Source organism: Lingula anatina, chromosome 1 (assembly GCF_051362555.1).
Source record: "Lingula anatina isolate TDL-2025a chromosome 1, LinAna3.0, whole genome shotgun sequence".
In the NCBI taxonomy this organism is placed as follows: Eukaryota; Metazoa; Brachiopoda; class Lingulata; order Lingulida; family Lingulidae; genus Lingula; species Lingula anatina.
In genome coordinates, this window is record NC_141767.1 from 34,149,151 (window position 1) to 34,168,524 (window position 19,374).

Here is a 19,374-nt window from a genome sequence, read left to right on the forward strand (position 1 = left end):
TGGAGAACTTGAAACGGCTACGCACAAGTGCTCGGAAGTATGGTTTCCACAACTGGCGATCAACATAGCCCATTGTTATTATTGTGCAATCTCACACATTTTTGACCTTTTGAGCACTTTTATGGAAGCAAAAGAAACTAATATACATTTATAGATATTACGCAAATATATTGCTTGGCGTACGCAAGGGACTGGTGAAAGTGAAAATTGGTAAGTACGTCTTCTCTGCAAGCAATTACTACATGTAAGTACATGTACCTCATGTGAAGTGAAACTTAAAGTTACATGTGTACACTGTAGCCATCCCTAGCCATCAAATGTCTTGTTTCTATTTTTTTTTATACTGACCTTTACTGAGAGTTATTCAATGCTTGATACAATACAATCGTTAAAATAATAAATTTGTAGACTAGAATTTAGAAATAAATTATTATTGATTTGACATTCAAGCTGACTAAATTAACATTGTAGATGATGGGGATTGCAAAAATCCATCCTATAATATGCATTTATAATTTCAGAAAATTGCTATTAGTGACATGTCGGGGTTGAGGACAAGTTTAATCACTTTCACTCTGGGTGCCTTGGTAGTTGTATCCACAGTCACTAGCATTGCACATGCCCTGCCTTCATCTCAGTCATCAAGCAATGTTTCTACTGACTGTATTAGCCTGTCTCAGGTTCAAATATCAACAGACTATGTGGAGAGGCCTGGACAAGGTCCAGCAGCTTACACTGGTGACAATGTGACAGTCACCTTTAATGTGTCATTCGGTGCCCTGGATGCCAGTGTTTTTGACTTGGAGGTTGTTTCCCTGAAGATACCGCATTTCACTTATTCCAATAACTGTGCTTCTGATATCAATAACATTACAACCTGCAATGTCACGTTTCAAAGCTATGTTAAAGTGCTGAATACAGAAGTACAAGTTGTAGATGGTGTAGACTTTCTCCAGGCTAACTCAACCACCATTACAACTACACCAAAAGCTGTTGATTTTTCATGGGGATCAAACTTTGCCGATTATGGGAATTTCTCCAATACTACTCTACAGTTTACTGTAGTACTGAGAGTAAATGAGTCTGCGACACCAGCAACATCATATAACTTCACTGCTACAGTTAATACAACATGTGATGCCTTGGATTATGGAGTGGTGTCGTCTTCCAAATCTCTGTTCATTGGGAAGGTGGATGTCCTCATCAATGTGTTCTCCAATCCACAGAAAGTGCAAGCTGGGGATACAGCACACTTTTGGATTTACATTAGGCCAGCAGAGTCTGTGCTTGGAAATTTAACTGTCAATCAGGTATGGATTAAGAACTCCAATTTAATAAAATGCATAAATTTATATTTTTGTCAGTTGGTTAAGGAGAATGCATCCAAAGTTGTGTTGCAACAGCTAGTGTCTTGATTTAAATTTTGAATTAACACTGCTTATATGTTCTTTTAAGAAAATCAAGATCAACATTTATACAGCATAATATTTTATCACTATCATGTTAAACTCATCATGGGATGAAAAATTCTCAATGAATTGTTATTAAATTAGCAAATGACAGATATTTAATTACCAGACACTTATTCACTGTGTATTAAACATGTTATCATTTTTTCAGTGGATTTTGATTTAAAGAAAAAGAATAAAATCTTGGTCTTGATACGTTTATCCATTAAATCTTTTGTCTTGATCTAATTGTTAAGTTAACACTGTGTCTCCATATTTATTATGTAATGATCTGTACTTGTTGATAACTAGAGCAGTATTATGTAATCATTATTGATAAGTATACCTGTGCTGCTAGTCTTTGTGAAAACACCAACGGGATACTGGAAAAATATCAATACTTGGACATTAAGATAATACTGGTTCACTCTCTTCTACTCTCTCTGAGTGGTATAAAAACACTAACCTGGCCACATATTACATGTACGTCATGAACAATTATATCTAATAAAATTATTCAATACATTTTTTTATTTTAGATTAAAGTTAACTTGGGTCAACATACCAATTTCGTTGCTGCATCCCTGGCGGCTCCAACAATGACAAATCTCTCCATATCAGAGAATGTCTTAACCACTACTGGATTTTCCATTGGTGTCCTGGGACATGGTCCGAGCCTGGATGCCAATGTTGATGTCAATGTGACTGTCAAAGATACTATTCCTCTTGGTGGTGTTGCTTTTGGTGGCGCTGTTACAGTCTGTGCCACTTTGAGTTTCACAGGAGCTAAAGCTGATGGTATGTGAAAACTGTATGTGTTTTGTTACAACAGATTGCATACCCTCCCAAACCTGATATAGATATGAAAATAGAAAAACTTTTGTAGGCTAGTTTAAAAGTTGTAACTTTGGTGACTGTCCAAATTGTACCTAAAAAGGTAAAAAAAGCTCAACATGGTCTTAAGTGAAAATTAAAAATAAAAAAATCTAGGTTGTGATAGAGTGCATATGTTCTAAATTAAGCTTGGTTGATTTTTATGATGTAATATTATTATCAGTCAGATATCATGTTGAGTTTTAGAGCATTGGTGAGACCTTTCCTCTTCACAATATATAATATATGTCACTTTTCAAAAATCAAAATATCATTGAAAGGTTATAATATTTATCCATTTATATCTAGGGTCCATAATACCATCCTCTGGGCCATCAGTACTGTGTGATACAGTGCCCAGTGCTGACCTGACTCTACAGACTGGCAGTAGCACACTGGGACTGGGAAGTACCACTAATATTGGCCAAGTAGTGGAAGCTACAGCTAGAGTCACAGTGCCAAAAGGAGTTTTGGAAAATGTGAAATTTGAGCTAGGTAATGAATTGACAGTATGGAAGATGAAAACAAAATAAAAAACAAACAAACAAACAAACAAACAAACAAAAAATTTTGCAGACTTCTTTGTCATCATAGTAAAATTATAGATTGATGATTTTGAATAAATTGAAAGATTTTGTTTCAGAAAGTGATACACCTCTGCCTCACCAAACCAGCTTTCTCCAAAGTCACAGCACATTTTGTCTCTTCAGTCATTTATTTGTACACATGTTTAGTGCATTTTATATGATTTACTCATATAAATCATCTGAAAATGTAGAATAAATTGAAATGTTATTCTGTACTATACAGACTAATATTATGCAAGTTAATTAACATGTTATAATATGTCTGTTTTTTCAGCAATAACATCTGACAGCGGCAGTTGCGTCCCTGTCAAGTTTGTCAAAGGCACACTGACACACCCAGCTGGCGTCACAGTATCAGGACCCACAGATATTACCGAGAGTGGTTTCACGGTCACGGGACTGTCTTGCAGCAGAAAGAGGAGAAATGCAGAGCTGTTATCTCGTGTGAAAAGAGCTCCTGTCACTGTCACTGGACAATTTTTTCTTGGAAATATAGCCAACCCTGCATCCAGAGGGAGTAATGCTGTCTTACTGGGCAAAGTAAGTGTTGATTTTATATTCTTTATCCTATTATACTGTCCAGGATAACAGATGATTCTTTACTTAATAATAATAATAATAATAATAATAATAATAATAATAATAATAATAATAATAATAGTGATCATGATGATGATGATGATGACAATAATAATAATAATAATAATAATAATAAGAAGAAGAAGAAGAAGAAGAAGAAGAAGAAGAGAAGAGTGAGATTAGATTTTCCTGGTTTGCTTTTCTTCTTAAACTAAAATTAGATGAATCAAAACATATACTTTGAAAATCCTATATTTCTCCTCTCCAGATCCACTACTGGGTTCCTACCAATGCACCAACAGCCAACTTGGCAGTGACTGGATCAGTGGAGATTAATGGATATTCCATGATGCTTGGCAGCGATTCCACACAGATTACCCAACCAGTACTTCTCATTAATAAGACAGCACAGGTGAAGTATAAATAGTCGAAAAAAAAATTTAAAAGTTAGTGTGCTTTGCATTTGATTAATAAAACAGCACAGGGTAAGGAATAAAATAGTTGGAAAAAATAAATTTAGACACAACAATACATCTTGGTTAATATATATCATTTGTCTGTCTCCAGATGTACAATGCCACTGCCAATCCTGACCATATTCTTATCAACGTCACAGTGATGCATGCGCCTTCCTCTACTGGTCCTGCTTATAATGTCAAACTTGTGGAAGATGCCAGGAAATTGAGAGTGTTCTTTTCCGCCATGACCCCTCCAACCTCTCAGCTGACCTCTATCCAGAATGACCAGATAATGACCTGGACTAAGTCTGTACTGAATGGTAATTAAATAAATGACCTCTTTTGTTAAGTAATATAAAACTTTATGTGCTTATACTCCAGCCATTCACAATATTTATATATCCTTCATCCCAAGGAGAATGAGATTCATGAAAGATATATATATATATGTGTGTGTGTTGATTAGTATTTGACAATTCAAATTTGCTTTTATTTATGCCAAACACAAATTGATTTACAATTTTAATTCAACTGATTACCACAAAACCAAAAAGGTAATACCAATGATTGATTGATTGATGAGATTACTAAACTACAGATGGCCATCAGTTATGCAATAAAAGAATTTGGTTGGGCTGCAAAAATAAAAGTTGGACTGACAGGTGAATGTTATTTTATGATGAGTCCATTATCGTATCTATGTATTTTAAGGAACATCGCTATTATTGTTGTCATTTCTAATTGCAATATCTTTTATAGTTGGAGATGTGATGTTCATGAGTTATGAAGCATATCCTAGCAACAATGGAGATGACTTGGTCAAACTGGGCGACACGTACTTTCCAGCAACTCTGACGTATGATAGCTATGACCCAACAAGTTACACTGGACTAACAGTGAGTTATGATAGTGATATATTAATGCTTGGAGTATTTTTTTATTAACTACTTTTTAAAGTGGACTTTATTTAATTGAGTCTTTCAGTATAGAGAGAAAAGATAGAAAGCTGACAAAAATTTCTTATTCTTTGTGAGGTCTACTTGACAAGAAAATTATAGGGCTGTTAGTACAATTTAAAAAAATGCTAAAAATTATATGTGGGCTGAGGAAAGTCACCAGACCTTTCACATTAAATGTTTTGTCTTAGTATCCCATCTGTTGTGTTCTGTTTTGAGAGGTTTTTAATTACTGCTTTTGAAATGAAATAGCCCAGATATTATGTTTTAAAATAACCGAAAACGGCCTTTTCACACTTACCACGGCCAATTTTAATTAAAATTTTTATTAAAATAAACAAGCTAGTTTTAGCACACTAATGCCTTTCTCACTGTCCACCATATTGCAATTGTGATAAAGAGCTTAATATGCTCCAGGTAGAATTTCCACCCAAACAGTAACTAACTTGTAAAAGCTGGTCAAGTCCCCCATAGCATTATTATATTGTAACTCTCTCAAAATGGAATGCTACAGAATACTATATGAAGTGAGAGAAATTGCTCGATGTGAACATAAAGGTGTAAAGTCTGTGTTCTGAAACTGGATGATCAGCTCTAAGTATCAGTCCTTCTTTTTCAGGTATCCCCACAGAGCAGTACATTGACAACCAATGCTTGTGCCACAAGACTGGTAAATGAAATCAAAAATGTAAGTTTAAAGAATTAATTAATTTTCATTAGTCTCTAAAAAATAACGAAAAATAAAATTGACTTACGCAAATGCATTGGTGTTCATTGGAGTAAGGGATATATAAAAAAGCCTCATGATTTATTTACTTTGTCACTCTTTAGCACACACATCAGAGTAATAGTTATTCAGAAGTAAAAGAAATAATTACTATTTCAGCTGAATCAGAGTCTCTCAATATTCTTGGCTTTTAGATCATTTTTATTGTATTTGTCTGTACTCTTGGGTTGCTCTGTAGTTGATATTACATTTATTAAATATTTTTTTTCTTTTATTTCAGTTGCTGTATCAGCATGGTTTGACAGCCCTGTCATTTTTCCTGGCCTTGCTGCTGGGGGCAGCCATTGTGTTCTTGATAGTTGTGGTGTATGTTAAAGTAGCAAAGAACGGCATTGGGAATGAAGTTGCCCCATCCACAGACAATGTGAGTGAACTTTCAGGGCATTGTAATAAAATGGCCATTACTTGTATTTGAATATTAATTAAAGGTGTGATGAATGCTGGGAGAATATATGACAGGCAGAAGTCAGTACAGTTATAAGACTTGTATGGTTCATTATCAGTTGATATTTTGAGACTTTTCTTTCCATTTTGTAAATGGTAAGAGATGCAGTATTTGACAAATCTTTTTTATTGCCATTTTGTGTATTTTACGTTCTTTTAAGATAAATAATGAAATTCTTTTGATTACAGCTGCGGCATGGCCTGATAACAAATGCAAACCAAGCCATGAAGAAAGGCTATAAGAATATCAAGGATCAAAGGTTGGCATTGGCAATTTTTCAAATAGTCACCATTTATTTTAATAATTCTGCAGTAACATACATTTTTCTGATTAATACATAAGTTTTTAGAGAGTTTTTTTTTTTTTTTACAAATTTTGCTCAGTATTTAGACAGTCAGTCAACAATGTCAGCATTATTATTAATTTCATAATACAAAATCATTCATTCACAGGAATATTTTGATATATGTAAATTGTTTTGTAATTTTTTAATTTCTATTTATTTCAGCACTGTTGATGAAGAAGAAAGTTTGGTTGTTATTCACTGTATGGGAGATCCATTGCAGAAGAACAGAGCTCTAGACAGGTGGGGACTTCTAGAACTGAATCAAATATGATAATATATCTGAAACTGTCGAGCATTAAGACTTCTGTCCCATGCACCTAGATTGAGGCCTATCCATTAAATACTACAGCCAATGGATCAGTGTTTCTTTCCATGGGCAGGTGAACTGCTTTGAGCTCCAATGGGGGCTGCCCTGGCACTGTGCTTAAAATAATAATAATAATGATAATACATTTAAAGCCCTGCACACATACCTGTAGGACCACATTGGAAATAAGTGTGAGAAATTTCATGTGTCATCATCGGATTTTTTTATTTAAAATGTGAATATTTTGAAAGAGAAATATATCTGGAATTGTTTTCTTTTTATTCTTCAGCATTGACATTGCATCTACCATCACAACTGATACAGAAATTGAGAAGCAGCGTTACAATGCTTCACAGCAAGCTTTAACCATGCTTATTGAGAGTTTGAGAAAAAATGGTGACATCAGTCGCCAAAAGGAAGAAGCTGCCCTGAAGGAGTTTATGAGGAAAGTCAAAGAAATGGAAGCTAGCATGGAGAATCAGTACAAAGTTGCCATGGAGGAGGTGTTTAGAATGATTAGTATAAAGAATAAGGTAAATTCCCAAGCTTATCTTCACAGAATTGTGGATTCACTTATTTTGTACTTTATTTGTTAAAATTTGACCAGGCGATTTAATTTTCAGAAGTTTTATTAAAATTGGGAGGGGAGGGGAATAAAATTATTTTTACAGATGGACTGTTCTTGTTGAAAAATATATCATAGTATAATTTTTTGCTTCCAATGATTATACTACTGTGGTGTGCTGTTATATATATTCCAGTCATACGCATGTTTTACGTTTCATTTTAATTATTTCATAGGAACAAATAACAATCATTTTGAAGAAACAAAAAGAAGAAAAGGATAAATTGGAGAGACAGATGAATACTGCCTCCGAAGAGGTAATTATTAAATTCAGTAGAGGAACACACCAGTATTTCACTGTCTTAGTGTTCTAGATTTAATATTAAAACACGACAATGACTGATGAAAATGAATATTTCTTTGTGATCTTTTGGCATTTGGAATGTGATACAAAGTAAAATGCACCACCCAGTTTTGCTTTCATTTTTTCACAATAAATTATTGAACCAAAAAAAAAAGAAAAAGAAAGAGTTCAGGCATTGAAACAGGGCAAGCAGAACAAGAAATATGTTAGATTTTTAAAATTTGTCACTTATGTCACTCCACATCATTTTAAAATAATCATATTTATACAATTTAAGGAGAAAGCAGAAGTGTTTGAAATACTGAGAAAAGAGCATGATATTCAGCAGCAAGATGCAGTCCATTTACTCAAACTTGAACAGGATGAGGAGTCGGAGAAACTAAGGAAGGTATGTAAAAGTTATCAAACCACACAGTTTGAGGCATTCTGTGTTTTCCAAAACTGAACCCAATTTGGACACATATATTTGAAATATTATTTAAACTGTAATGGGATCAGTGAGTAATTGAAAGTCAACACTTATTGCCCAGGAAAAAATTGATATGACAGAGTAGTGAACAAAATGTTCCTCTTACATTTATTTAAAAGAACTTGTTATTTATCGGATAAAAGCAGTGTATCTTATGTTCACTTCAATAGGTTTTTAATAGTGTGTGTTCTTTTTTCAGGAATTTTCTATTAAAAAGAGAGCTGCAGTTAAAGATATACAAAGGCAATGTCTGTCACAGATTGTTGAACAAGGAGAACTGAACCAACAGCAAGCTGACTGGATAATAAATGAGCATCAGAAAAACCAGGAGAAGGTACAAAGTTGCTTCTGTCTATAAAAATGTAGAAATTCTGTTGTCAGAAGCTTGGGACATAAACTGATAATTCCTTATTTATTGATTTAAATTTTGCCTGCTCATTGTCAGTAGTGGTAAAGAATTATTTTATTCATTATATTATTCTATATAATCTATTCAAATCAACATATTAGGGTTTTAATGTTAATTTTAAGGTGGATGCCACCTGTGATAATTAGGTATCCAGACAAATACAAATGTTGACTTTTGATCAAGGCATTAGCTTCACTTAATTTTTTGTCAAATTTCAAGGTTGATAAGATCTATGATGATGAGGTATCCAGACAGAGAGCCGCACTGGAGGAGAAGTTGACCAGACGAAGGATGCTGGCCAGTATGGCGGATGGCGAGGAGGATGAGTATAGCGAGGTGCTGAACACGTTGGCAGAGCAGGAATTGCAAGTGGTGCAAAAGTTGGAAAAGTAAGTTGTGTACTTTTTTTAATTGGGCAACTTCAAATTGGCAACTTCAAAATATCAGCTTGTCTATGTTCCTTTCAGTATAGGCATGCTGATGATAGGGAGACAAGTTTGGAGTGTCCCATGAATCTCAGGGCGCCTCAAGTGCATGTCTAATAAAATTGAAATGCTATAGCGTGGATGATTGTTATGTCAAATTTTTACGTTTTTATTTTAATTGTGAAATGGTAAAAATGATAAAAACTGTGAAAAAACTAGAGAACAAAAAAATGTTTCACTTGTTAAGTTAAATTTTATTGTAGGTGAATGCAGATTAGCAAATAAAGTTTCATAAATGATTTTCCAGGCATTAATGAACTCTTGGGTTAATTTTAAAATTGCCTCTATAATTTAAACCTTAGCTAGCTTATTTGGCTGGTAGAAATATCTTTGATCTCATTTTTTTCATTCTGACCAAGAACCTTGACATCAAAATTTAATGTTTAACAGATAAGAGTGAATTTCTTGTAAAAAGACTTAAAATGTCTTTGACCAATGAGTCAATTGTTTAAGCAATTATTATACAAAAGGCTATTTGACTTAATGAAAATTTACTTTATCTTTTAGACAAGAAATAATGGATGAAGATGATGCAGAACGATACAGAGAGGAAATTGCAAGGGAGATGCTAGCAGCCAAGAACAGATATGACACTGAACGTGCCAGACAGGAAGCTGAGTTAAAGAAGAGATTGAGAGAAGCTAAGAAACAAAAGTTGGCTGAGAAGGTATAATAATGACTAAGATTTATCAAAGATTTTATCTGTTACGAGAGTTTTTCATATTTTTAAAATTTCATGTTGGTTGTCACTTGATTTATATAGTCTAAATGCTGTTTTTATCACTGCCAAGGTAAAAAACTGAATTTGAGTAATATTTGATGTGCATCAATACTTTTGCTGAGAACATGCAATCATTTCTACCATTACAAAAGGAAAATGATTTATTTTCAGGCAAAATTCCAACAACAAGAATTGGTTGAGTTACAAAAGAAACAAAAAGAAGAACAGGCACAGGACAATGTTGGTAAGGTGTCTGCATATTGAAAGATTGATGGAAGATGCCTCTAATAATCATAAACTTTAGTGCAATAATATAATAACTAGTAAGACACAAAAATATTTTCCATTTTGATAAATGATTTATTCTGTAAAGGAGTAGCTCAAACTAGTTCACTGTTGAAGTGTGTCTGTCCAACCATTTTATCTTCTAATTGAATGTATTTTTCAATTTTTAGATCCTATAGCTCTAATAGAAAAACAAGCAATAATGACTTCAAAACACAGGGCTGAGATGACAGAGCTAGAAAATCAAATTGACCTAGAACAGACAAGAGAACTTCTGACATTACGTGAAAAAGTCACAGACGAGACAAAAGAACAATTAGAAACCAACCGCCAAGCATTTTTGGATAAGTTGAAGAATAACGGCTTCATGGAGGATGACCAAATCAAACAGATACTTAAACAGCACAATTTACAATTGAATAAGCTTGAGCTGGCACAACAGACTGATAGAGAGAAGCAGCAAGAAAACTTACAGGTATGTAATGAACAAAAAATAGGCAATATCATTTAGTACTTTATACACTGTATACCTGTGTAATTTTGTGTCTGTGAGAAATTTAAAGAGAAGAATTCTGTATGTTTATTTGCTTAATGTCTTATTTCATTGTTACAGTATTCAGTGTCTGATTGTGATATTGTGATCATTAACATATATATTTTACTATTCAAATTTATTGCAGAGAAAGTTAAAAGAAAAGAAAAAAGAGTTGCAACAAAGAAGAGAAGCAGAAAAGCTGGAGCAAGAACAAATCAGAGAATATGAAAAGAATCTGACAAAGTAAGTTAATAGGTTAAATTACATTCTCATATTAAAATTATAAGTTTGCTGAAAATAATGACAGCCCATCCTTTGTTTATATTCTTCTTTTTTTGATAATTAAAATCAGTTTTTAAATTAATGGTTAGCACAGAAGGGCAAGAAACTTACTAAAAAGATATTGAAGGATATCAGCATTACAACTGTACTTTCTCTTGATTTGAGAGAGATAACATTTAGATTGTATATGACATTGTGTGATTATTTGACAGAAAACAACAACAAAAATTGTTTTTAAGACATTTGTCACTGCTTTTTCATAAACATATAAGTTAGAGGTTCATTGCTTTTAATTACAGGAAAATGCTTGATAACCAAGTTGCAGTATCTGATGAAGAGAGAGATAGGATTATGAAGGAACATGAGAAACAAATGGTGAAGCTGGAAAATTCACTGACTCTCAATAAACTGCACCAGAAGAGAATGTTGGAGAAAAAGTTGACTGAAAAAAGAGCAAAGCATATGGAAACACTTGAGAAGAAGCAGTTAAAAGAAACAAAGGTAGAGAGTTTAACATTTTAAAATACAGAATCCTACTTTTTAAAAAAAGTTGCATACTCATTTTATTACATTTATCCATTTTATTTCAGTCAATTTTCTAGAATTATTCAAGAATTCTTCACAGATATCTGATAATTAATTTTTGTTTCTTATAGAGAGTGGAAAAGAAACTGAAGACTGCTGATGAGGAGGAAGAGGAACAACACCAAGCAGCCATTGCTCTGATGAGAAAACACGCTGAACAGAAACTGGCTGTTCTTCAGGGAGACAAATTAAAACTGGAAGAAGAAATGGAGCAGGTAAAAATATTTGGCTTCCAAATGAGGTGCTATGAAATTCTTACTAGTCACTGTAAACACATACAAACCATGCTAATACTTTAATGTGAACAATTTAATGAAGAAAATTCTAGTTCTTGGTTACTTTTTCCAGGGAAATCTGATATCTCTTTCTCAGGACCCAATAACATCTGTTATAATTTTTTTTCAATTTGATTGAAGAACTTTGTGTTAAAGCAATAATATTCAATTAAAAGAAGTTTTTAAAATGTTTAAGGGGTCTGTTTATGACTCTTTTAAATTGTGTTGGAGAATATCACATGAAATCCTTAAAACTGCAAGATCCATGGGTTACAACACTTGCATTTCAGTCCTTGTTTGAGTCCCATGTATTTGTTCATTATTGACTCAAACAGGGAGCCTTGGAAAAGAGATGTGTATGACTCACAGAAAGTTGTGTTTGTTCTAGATACGCGAAGATATGATCAAGGAGCGTGCTGCTGCTCTAAAAGCTCAAGAGGACCAGCTGGGAGCCATGGTAGCAGAAATGCAGCTGAAGAAGGCAGAAGAGGTAAATTTATGTGCAACTGAGAACAGAATAAACTGTCTCAGCAAAAATCTGCAAAGGAAAATTAAAAGTATAGATTAAATTTGAAACAGGCCATGTTATGTTTTTTTTCAAAACCTACCCATTTTCTGTAATTTTAGTGATTGCCTGATTTTTTATGATGTGGGACCTTTAAACATGCAGAAAAAAGTTTTTTTTTTCAATCAGACACTTATTTTCAGCTTTTAAACTAAATAGGATGAATGTAGGATGAATTTTCCAATAAGACTGCACAAAATTTTTATACAGAACTTAGTAAGCAATAGAAAATTAATAAATTTGGATTTTCCTTTCAATGTGTATATGAATTTTAAAAGAATCTTTTTTTTTTTTATTTTCAGCTATCTAAAATTGATCAACAACAGAAGGCTATTTTCAACTTAAAATCCAGTTTAATGGAGGAGCTAAACACCCAGGGAGTAATGTCTGACCCTGACACTCAGCGTGTGCTGGAGAAACACCAGGAACAGCAGGAACAATTGAATAAAAAGCTGGAGCAACAAAAAGAAAGGCAACAGAGGGTATGTTTTGAATATGCAATTGTAACAAAGATAACCAGACATTTTCTGCATGTCCAAAGGTCCCACTTCATAAAAAAAATCAGGCAATCACAGGCTGAATTCTGTTATTTACATATGAAGTGTCACTTTAAAGTAAATCTGCATTCTGGTACTGTTTTTTTTTTTTTTTTTTTTTTTTTTTTTTTTTTTTTTTTTTTCTGCTTTTCAGTTTATTTCATAATTTGTTTATATTGATGTATTTGGTTAAAATTGTACTGGAAGTGTGTTTGTTTTATTAATGATCAGTAAATTTTAATGATAGTCAACAAATGTTTTCAGTGTCATTTCTTTATAAATTATTTAGCTAATATTGTTTTAAAAACATATATATATATATATATATATATATATATATATATATATATATATATTCATGTTTAACAATTATTGATTTGATAAATGGATGTTAATGGGTTCCTTTACTAAATAAACAAATTCTTGGGTCTGTTTTTTTTATATATATTATTCATCCTTCCAGCTGCTCCAAGAGAAATTAAGTGAAAAAATGATGCAGAGAGAGAAGACAATGATGATGGAGCATGAGGACCAACTCAAATCTCTCCTCCAAACTACTTCCAACAAAACCGCAGCCAGGTTCAAGGCCGTGTCGCTGAAGATAAAACAGGCAGCCGAGCTAGAGGCTATGAAGTTAGTATTCAGTGTGCACTAGTTGAACTACTAGTTTTTCTCTTTATCTTTCTTGCATATTTTTTTGCCACATTTTAATACATTTATGAACAAAAGAATTACAGATTTATCCACATCTGGTAATTTTTTTTTAAAGTAATTGCCTTTTATCAAAATATTTAGTCACAATTAACTGTTTATTTGTTTCTTGTCTTGAGTTTTTAAAATACCAGCATAATTTGAATAGCTATAAAAAGATGGTAGACTTTTTCTATAAAAATTTGATATGCATAATTTTCATGCTTGTTTTTGAACAAATAATGATCTCTGAAATTTAATATTATAATTCAGAAATGACGCAGTCACAGAAATGAACCAGAAGATTGAGAGCATGAAAAGAGAATTCAATATGAAGCACATGCAGGCCGTTCAACAGAAGGTAGGCATTTAGTTCCTACATTTTCTTCAACTTGATGATATATTTATATTTAAAATTTCATGTTTTTATTTTAATAATTTATTGCTTGGTTATTGTAGTAAATTGCCACAGAGTTGAATGCTTGATATCAAAATTTTGAGTTTTTATAAGTTTTTGTTGTTGGTTCATATGTTTCAGACTTTAAAGAAACAAAATAATTTCCTACATTATTTAAACAACCCCAAAATTATGCACATTTGGATTTTCTTCCAGGAACTTGAATTTATAAGTGGTCTTGTGAAGGTTGGTCAATTCAATGAGAAGGAGGTTGCTGACATGATCAACTGGCTCTTCCCAATGAAGGACACTGAGGAAAAGAATAAGCTTCTCCAGATGGTGTATCAAGGGGATGATGCCAGCAAGAAAAATGAAAGGTACGATAATATACAGGGCACTTAGGATATGAGTGAAAAAATATTTTAGGAAACAAAAATTGCTCCTTCAATGCAGGAGACAAATGTAATGACAACATTTTTATTGAAGTCACACTTGTGTTTTTTTTTAGTTTTCTCAATCTATTGCTTAGCTTATTTTGATAAAATGTGTTAATGAGGAGTTTATTTTCAGTTATTGACCTGACAGATAAACTATTAAAATGAATTCTCAACATAAAGAAGAATCAAAATCACCAATGTTTATTGAAATTTGAAGAAAAAAATAAGTCCTAAAGCATTAATTATATAATTTATTTATTACAAGTATTTATAGAGGGCACGATAATGCTAATTTACTACTACTGCACTCCAGGTAGAAGATGGGCAGTATTAAACTAGATTAAACCATCAATTAAGGTAAACATAACTGTTTGGTTGGCTGGGTCTTTATATGTATTGTGGAGTTCTGGTGCTCTGTGTGGATACGTACTTGAACTGGGCCTCACAATACCTTTTTCTGTGTCTTTAACTACGTCCAGTCTTATAACCCACCCCACTTCTCTATGTCTGTCTGTAGGCCTAAAACTGGACTTGGAGAGCGAGCACGTTTGGCAACACTAGCGCATGTCACACCAGAAGCTTCCAGAAAAACTAAGTCAGCCAAGAAAAGGTAAAATTTTGTTGTTTGGCTTTGCTTGTATTAACTTGCTGATATTCCTATTTCACTTGTGTTGTAGCATCTGATACAAAATTTGTTTGAAATGTTTTAAATAAAGCAGATATGAAATCACTGAATGATTAATTTATGGAGGATGCTTTTCTTTTTGCCATAATACTTTTTGGGTACAGATTTTTGTAGTCTCAATATTAAATTTGTGAATATTTCAAGTTACATGTTTTCATCTCTTCATTTGTAGATTTTGAAATCTCTACTTTTACAGGAAACAGTTATTTAGATTTAAATAGCAGTATAGTTTTTGGTTTTTGACAAAACAGCAGTTCTGTCACTAAATATGTGATAATACACACTCCATGTCTTAAGCCTTTGTGAAATTACCTTTCAAACAGCAGCTAGGAATGCTAGTGTCGTGAGCCATCTTGCTTTCATTGTAACTGGTTTCATTCATTATTTTTACCAGTGCCAAGAAAAGACAACCCAGTGCCAGTGCAAGAAGAAATTCTGGATTAGATGAAGAGGGGGGTTTGCCACCAGTGTCGGCCAAAGGTAGAAGGAAAGGCTCAGCACAAAGACGATAACAAGCAATCTCAATGCTGAAACATTCCATTTGATGTAGATATATAGTGGACTATCACCAAATATTGTTAATACCATTTTATTTATAATTTTTTTGTTATAGCTTGTGGAGAAAGATGTTGAAGTTGGTTTACTTAGTACAGATATGTAAAATATGTCTGTAGAGAGCTTAACACTGTTAGAATGTGTAGAAGTTTTAATTAATTCAATACCAAGTAATATGAATGATCAAAGCTGCATGCATATGTGCAGATTTATCTCATATTTATACACCATTATTAGAGATGATTATTGTATAGTTTTACATTTGTGTAATATATTAGTATTAGAGATGATTATTGTATAGTTTTACATTTGTGTAATATATTAGTATGTATATATATTAAGGTATTTTTATTATAAATATTTTTACAAAGTATTGTGGATTTTTACAGTTGCTATTGTATATATTTTACACTATTACTTTGGTCAAGTTCAAACAAATTTACATCATGTCTGTGCCTACATTTTTTTTTTTTGTTTGGATATAAGATTGTGCATAGTACCCATCCAATAAGTGATTTTAAGATAACATTCCATTTTTATACTGATGTTTAATTTATAGCTAGTTGTACATATTGACCTGCTATGTATTGTGTACACAATAAATGTCAGGTGATGGCTATTTTGTGAAGACATTCCAGGATTTTACAGTCAGTAAAGATTTTTTTTTTAGATCTTGCCATGTATTCAGTATACATGAAAGGAGTGATACATTTTTTTTTTACAAAAAGAATATTTTTTCTTGCAGTGTAATTTTCAATGCTTTTTTTTTATAGATCATAACTACTCAGATAAATTTTATATCTTTCCCTTTAACATTTTGTAATTATACGTGATGTTATACATCTATAATATGTAACAGCGAGTCAGATTAAACTGACGATATTCTGTACATGTAAGTGAGCATGTATACCAATGGGTAATACTACATTTCTGTGATATTTTTTATTTCCTCCATTTCAATTTACTTATGTATTTATGATGAACTGATATTGATGTTCTGGATTTCAGAGTTATTGTGTAAATTCTACTCCAGCATATGCGAGAGATATTTAAACAGTATCTTATAGACTAGTAAATACTCTGAAACGGGGGGCAGATGTAGATTAATTCCTTTTCAAATAATTAACAGCACAATGTCTAATTGTGATACTGATCTCTATAGCATTGAAATAATTTAGCAATACATTGATACTCTGATATTCAGGTTTTTTTATTGGTTTATGTAATGGGTAAAATAAAGTAAAATAAACAGTGGCAGTTGTAGTATTTTTCTTTATTCATTTCTAAAATTCTAAGAGAAAATAAAGTGACTAAAAACATAACATACAATATAAATAACAGACAGAAATATTGTGACAAAATTTGGTAAATAAAAATCAAATAAAGCAGACAGATATCTTTAAAATAATAGGTGTGAGTAAGAATCTGCTTACCACTTGTAGCAATCCTTTCAAATATGCAAAATAAAAATAAAATTACCCTTTGCATCGGATCCTCAGTATCCTCAACCATTTTGTAACTACACTTTTGTACCAACTTTTTCCTTATATTCTTTACATGCCCACTATAAAACTAAAAGTTTATTCACTTCTGAAAATTATTTTCAAACGCAGACCCTGCTCTTCATTTGTTTTGATATAATGGCGAAAAAAGTTCTGAGTCACAATTATAAGTCATAAAAGTCAATAAAAGTTATCAGTGCTTTTCCACTGACCTGGAGTTGGGTCAGGCATCATCCCAAGTTTTCTTCCTGTGCCAGCTTTCTTTGCCTTGTTCTGCCCTGCTCTGTTTCCCCCTCCAGATTTACTCTTATTATAGGAGAACTGATTAAATGAACCCCTGAAGAAAAAACATTGACATTAAATTTCAACCTGGTCATGGTAGTGCAAATAATTGTGGATGATTGACTCTGCAGTACGCACAACATGTTTGCAACTGCTTACTAGGTTTTATGCTCTCTATGAAGCTGCGACAATGTCCAGAGATGAGGCATAAATTCTGAAGCCAGCTAATCTCATTTATTGAGTATATCAGGCTGTAAAGCCAGTCTCTTTCTTTTAGAAATTCAAGAGAGTTAATAATAATAATATAGTCTAAATACCCATCCTTCCCTTATTCCTTTTACTAGTTATTAAATCCATTATTATCTTAGATTTCAACTGTGTATGTTGAACATGTAATGAAAAATATTAAAACTGTGTCAAAAGCTGATGATTCCTTCTGAAGACTGGAGGAAATTGAAACTCTTGTACATTTGTCAGCAGTGCTTACAAAAGCCCTTTTACAATATCTTACCCTGTATTGGTTTTTGTTGACTTATTTGCTGCTTTGAATCTCTTGGACTTGGCATTGAAATTTCGTTTACCCTTTCTTTTAGTGCCTCTTGCCTGAAAAAGGCAAAAAACAGCCTGAATTTGTCAAATGAAAGTTTGTCAATATTTCTTATCTCAAACCTTACAATATTCTTTCTAGATGCAATATAAAATTTCATACCCAGCACATAAAAAAAAATTACTATTTAAACTACACAGGGGTTTTAAACGTTCTGTCTACAAACCTGTCTGCCAGTACTAGAACTTTCAGGTTCCTCCTCAAATTCTGTGATGACCAAGCCTGTAATAAGAAGCAAATCTGAATACAAATCCAGAGGGGGGGGGGGGGGGGGAATAATAAGTAATTCATTTCAAATTTGTATATCAATTATATTTGGCTGGTAAGTTTCACTATGGTTGTCCGAATGCAATTCTAACCTTCTTTTCCATAAATGCTACAGAGATCTATGTTAAAAGATCCTGATCAGGACCATTTATTTCAAGAAACATATCCAGAACACTTTTGTTGATACTGTGCTGAAACAAAACCTTTATTATTATTTATAGATGTCTGCTTACTGTCTCTCTGCTGCCTGTACTTGCTAGTAACAGCCAGGAACTTCTCTCCATTATATTTCTGGTAGATCTGTGCTGGGAATCCTTCCACACTCTGCATCTCTAGGGGAGTGGCTGGGGTCAGCTCGGCCATCTTCTGTAAGGCCATACTGGACACAAAAGAAGTGTAGCTGCCTATATTATGGGACTTGGCTAGAAATCAAAATAGGAGAATAAAATCTCTGTCATCTTTTTAAAAAAAAATTCTTCGTTCTGGATCCACAAAAGATGCCCAGTGATCCAATATAAATTGGATATTGATTTAATTATACCTACAATAAATTTACCTAGGTAAAGAGAATGAAAAAAAAATTTTTTTTAAATTTATCTCAATCCATGTGCTTATGTGCCCAACACAAAACATTCCCTTGTAGGTTTATTATCTGAATCATAAGTGACATAACTAATCTAAATACTGTTTATTTCTCAAAAAACAAATACATTTATTTATAACAATTTTACCTATATCCCTGGCCAAACAAACCAGCTCCTTATAGCACTCAGTGGTCAGTGCAGACTGTTGGTCATCCACCTCAACGTCAGTGTTGACTTTAGTTTTTCCTTGCTGGATTTCTAGTTCAACCTTAGGTATACAATAATCTTGGAGTTATATGTTCTGATATGGTGAAATACAAAAGAATAACACACTAGGAAGTCATTTGTTACAAAAAATTATATCAGTTAACATGCTGATATTATGCATATAAAATGAATTTGGTCAATTATTTCCCAATATTGGCATACAAATCTTAATCATGTTAAAAATCAAATGCAAATAGATATACAAAATACAATGATAACATTAAATCTTAAATTCTGGC

At 32.7% G+C, this 19,374-nt stretch overlaps 2 protein-coding genes across 4 annotated transcripts in view; one reads left to right on the forward strand and one right to left on the reverse strand.

Moving 5' to 3' along the window:
• Positions 1–16,880, forward strand: LOC106157035 (uncharacterized). Of its 2 annotated transcripts, none has more exons than XM_087002865.1 (30): positions 1–210; positions 522–1,310; positions 1,988–2,246; positions 2,631–2,816; positions 3,183–3,448; positions 3,756–3,899; positions 4,055–4,265; positions 4,705–4,841; positions 5,521–5,589; positions 5,909–6,052; positions 6,322–6,392; positions 6,642–6,719; positions 7,076–7,319; positions 7,588–7,668; positions 7,993–8,103; positions 8,384–8,518; positions 8,813–8,982; positions 9,586–9,745; positions 9,971–10,043; positions 10,255–10,559; positions 10,765–10,862; positions 11,201–11,402; positions 11,558–11,701; positions 12,150–12,251; positions 12,629–12,808; positions 13,326–13,495; positions 13,826–13,913; positions 14,166–14,326; positions 14,700–14,743; positions 15,466–16,880. In XM_087002865.1, the coding sequence occupies exons 2-29, from the start codon at positions 540–542 to the stop codon at positions 14,701–14,703; spliced, it is 4,764 nt and encodes a 1,587-aa protein (XP_086858991.1). In that variant the 5' UTR covers positions 1–210; positions 522–539; the 3' UTR covers positions 14,704–14,743; positions 15,466–16,880. The 2 variants fall into 2 exon arrangements, with proteins under 2 accessions (XP_086858991.1, XP_086858990.1); XM_087002864.1 differs by lacking the exon at positions 14,700–14,743 and adding an exon at positions 14,904–14,996 and having other exon boundaries at positions 2–210.
• Positions 16,881–19,374, reverse strand: part of LOC106179093 (recQ-like DNA helicase BLM) — a 13,090-nt gene continuing 10,596 nt past the window's right edge. For both annotated transcript variants that reach the window (XM_087002867.1, XM_087002866.1), the window contains exons 22-26: positions 19,016–19,136; positions 18,518–18,706; positions 18,184–18,239; positions 17,922–18,013; positions 16,881–17,465 (exon numbers count right to left, since the gene is read on the reverse strand). In XM_087002867.1, the coding sequence (XP_086858993.1) occupies positions 17,309–17,465; positions 17,922–18,013; positions 18,184–18,239; positions 18,518–18,706; positions 19,016–19,136 (615 nt within the window). In that variant the 3' untranslated portion in view covers positions 16,881–17,308. The remainder of the gene's footprint in view (positions 17,466–17,921; positions 18,014–18,183; positions 18,240–18,517; positions 18,707–19,015; positions 19,137–19,374) is intronic.